This window comes from Gadus macrocephalus, chromosome 17 (genome assembly GCF_031168955.1).
Source record: "Gadus macrocephalus chromosome 17, ASM3116895v1".
Lineage (NCBI taxonomy): Eukaryota > Metazoa > Chordata > Actinopteri > Gadiformes > Gadidae > Gadus > Gadus macrocephalus.
In genome coordinates, this window is record NC_082398.1 from 7,976,391 (window position 1) to 7,978,890 (window position 2,500).

The 2,500-nt window shown below is 47.0% G+C and overlaps 1 protein-coding gene across 1 annotated transcript in view; it reads right to left on the reverse strand.

Annotated features, from left to right (window-relative positions):
* LOC132475674 (type II inositol 3,4-bisphosphate 4-phosphatase-like) overlaps window positions 1-2,500 on the reverse strand; it is an 18,903-nt gene that overhangs the window by 5,353 nt on the left and 11,050 nt on the right. Inside the window, exons 9-12 of the mRNA XM_060076911.1 lie at window positions 1,839-2,030; window positions 1,428-1,560; window positions 661-851; window positions 84-207 (exon numbers count right to left, since the gene is read on the reverse strand). Coding sequence (XP_059932894.1) covers window positions 84-207; window positions 661-851; window positions 1,428-1,560; window positions 1,839-2,030 — 640 coding nt within the window. The remainder of the gene's footprint in view (window positions 1-83; window positions 208-660; window positions 852-1,427; window positions 1,561-1,838; window positions 2,031-2,500) is intronic.

The following is a 2,500-nucleotide window of genomic DNA, read 5'->3' on the forward strand; positions in this document are numbered from 1 at the left end:
GTGTGTGTGTGTGTGTGTGTGTGTGTGTGTGTGTGTGTGTGTGTGTGTGTGTGTGTGTGTGTGTGTGTGGGGGGGGGGTGTACCATAGGTGCTCAGCAGGACTTCAAACTGCACCAGGACTCCTGCTGTGTGGAACTGGAGGAGAACCTCTGGCTTGTCCAGGCTCTCATAAACCTTCAACGCCACCCCACACACCAGCACTCCTAGCTGGACGAGAGACACCGAGAGAGAGAGAGAGAGAGAGAGAGAGAGAGAGAGAGAGAGAGAGAGAGAGAGAGAGAGAGAGAGAGAGAGAGAGAGAGAGAGAGAGAGAGAGAGAGAGAGAGAGACAGAGACAGACAGAGACAGAGACAGAGACAGAGAGAGAGAGATGTTGTAACCAAACCCTTGAACAACTTATTTGAGATGAAAAGTGGGTTACATTGTCAAATGTACAAATTTGCGCATGCAACTTAAATACACATAGAATAAGACATGCATACATCACACCCGACACACACACACACACACACACACACACACACACACACACACACACACACACACACACACACACACACACACACACACACAAGCAAGCCTAAGAATTTTACTCTTGTGTACTGTACAATAAGATGTAATAAAAGTGATTCTGATTCTGACAGACACACACACGCATACCGCCTGGCTGAAGACAGCGTCTCTCCTGTGGGTGAGTGCAGGGGCGTGGTGGTGGGAGGCGGCCAACGCCTCCTGCAGGAGAACTACGTTCATCGCAGCCTTGGCCTTCTGGGACGCCTCGCGCACGCACTCCCTCAGAGTCAACACCAGGGGGAGCAGCTGGTCCTGACGACTTCCGCCAGGGTAGCTGGCTGAGCCACAACCGCACACACAATCGTTGCTAAACAATGGCGTTTGTGATTTGTTTGCTTGGGTGTGTCTGTGTGTGTGTGTGTGTGTGTGTGTGTGTGTGTGTGTGTGTGTGTGTGTGTGTGTGTGTGTGTGTGTGTGTGTGTGTGTGTGTGTGTGTGTGTGTGTGTGTGAGTTTGTGTAAGAACATATTGTGCAAACTGTATCATGTGCAATTGTGTCAGTAACACACAAGACTTTCACATTGAAGGGCAATTAATATGATAACGATTCATGTGCAAATAATTGTACTGGGTAAATTCCGTTTACTAGTGAACTGCCCACTGCAATGGGTTCATTCAAGTACGAGTGAACTGTGTCAGAGCCTCCACCGAAGCAACTAACTACAAGAATCATTATACCTAAGACCCGCAGTGCTTATCTGTGCCTCCTCCATTCACAATTTCTTACATTTTATATTATAATCGAAGGATCACCATTAACCCTCAGCCTTAAGCCGTCGGTTCTCTTGCCCAAGGGCAGCGGCATTCATCTGAGATAAAAGTCACATCAACCACAATGAGTTCCCCTTCCCTTACAGACATAGCTGCTGGTTGCTTCCTGTTGTGGGGAAGACATCAGATCCGGTGTGAGCTCCTCTCGGCCTAGAAGCCGGTCCATCATCACCGTGAGACAGTTAAAACTCATAGCAACGTTGGCCCACGTCCTGTCCTACACACACACACACACACACACACACACACACACACACACACACACACACAATCAATATACATAGACAATAGACAAAAACTGGAGACATGAGTATAAAACCAATAAAACAAACAAACACGCGCACACACACACACACACACACACACACACACACACACACACACACACACACACACACACACACACACACACACACACACACACACACACACACACACACACACACACACACACACACACACACACACACACACACACACACACAGCCTTATTACCCAGTCCTCCTCATCATACTCTGGGACGACAGCGGGAAGTCCTTCCTGATTGGCTGACGTGTGGTTGCCAAGCGTCCCGTTGCGAGTGGGGATGGGGGCGTGGCCTCTGGAAGGGGCGAGGCTCAGCGTGTGGATGGCCAATAAGGTGCTCCGAACCAGCTCGTCTTTGAGCGCGTGCACAAACTGTTCAGTCTTGGAGGAGATGGGGCAATGTTCAGTGTGCTTGTTCCTGATTGGCTGATAGTTGTGATGCCTCAACTACTCACTCAATCAATCAGTGTCTACAGAAATATTCAAATTCCTTAAATGCTTGATTATGATATTAAAGTATTGTTTTTGTTATACATTTTTTCACTCACACAGAAGACCTCAAACACAGCATGGAAGACAGTTAAATAAGCTCCTCTTGTGGAATTCCGCAGGCAGTAATGATTAACCTTTCTCACCCAATCAACGATACCTTCACCCTACCAGTCAATGGCTTATCAGCAGCTGTGTTTTCACTTCACTACATCATGTAGGCTTGGCTTTATCAGGTATTTAATCCATGTTCAATTCAGTAATACAAACCATTTAAAACAATTTAAATGGTTGGAAACAAATAAAGTGATAGCTAAATGAACTAATGAATGTAATGTCGGACGAATGGAGTCTCTACGTGA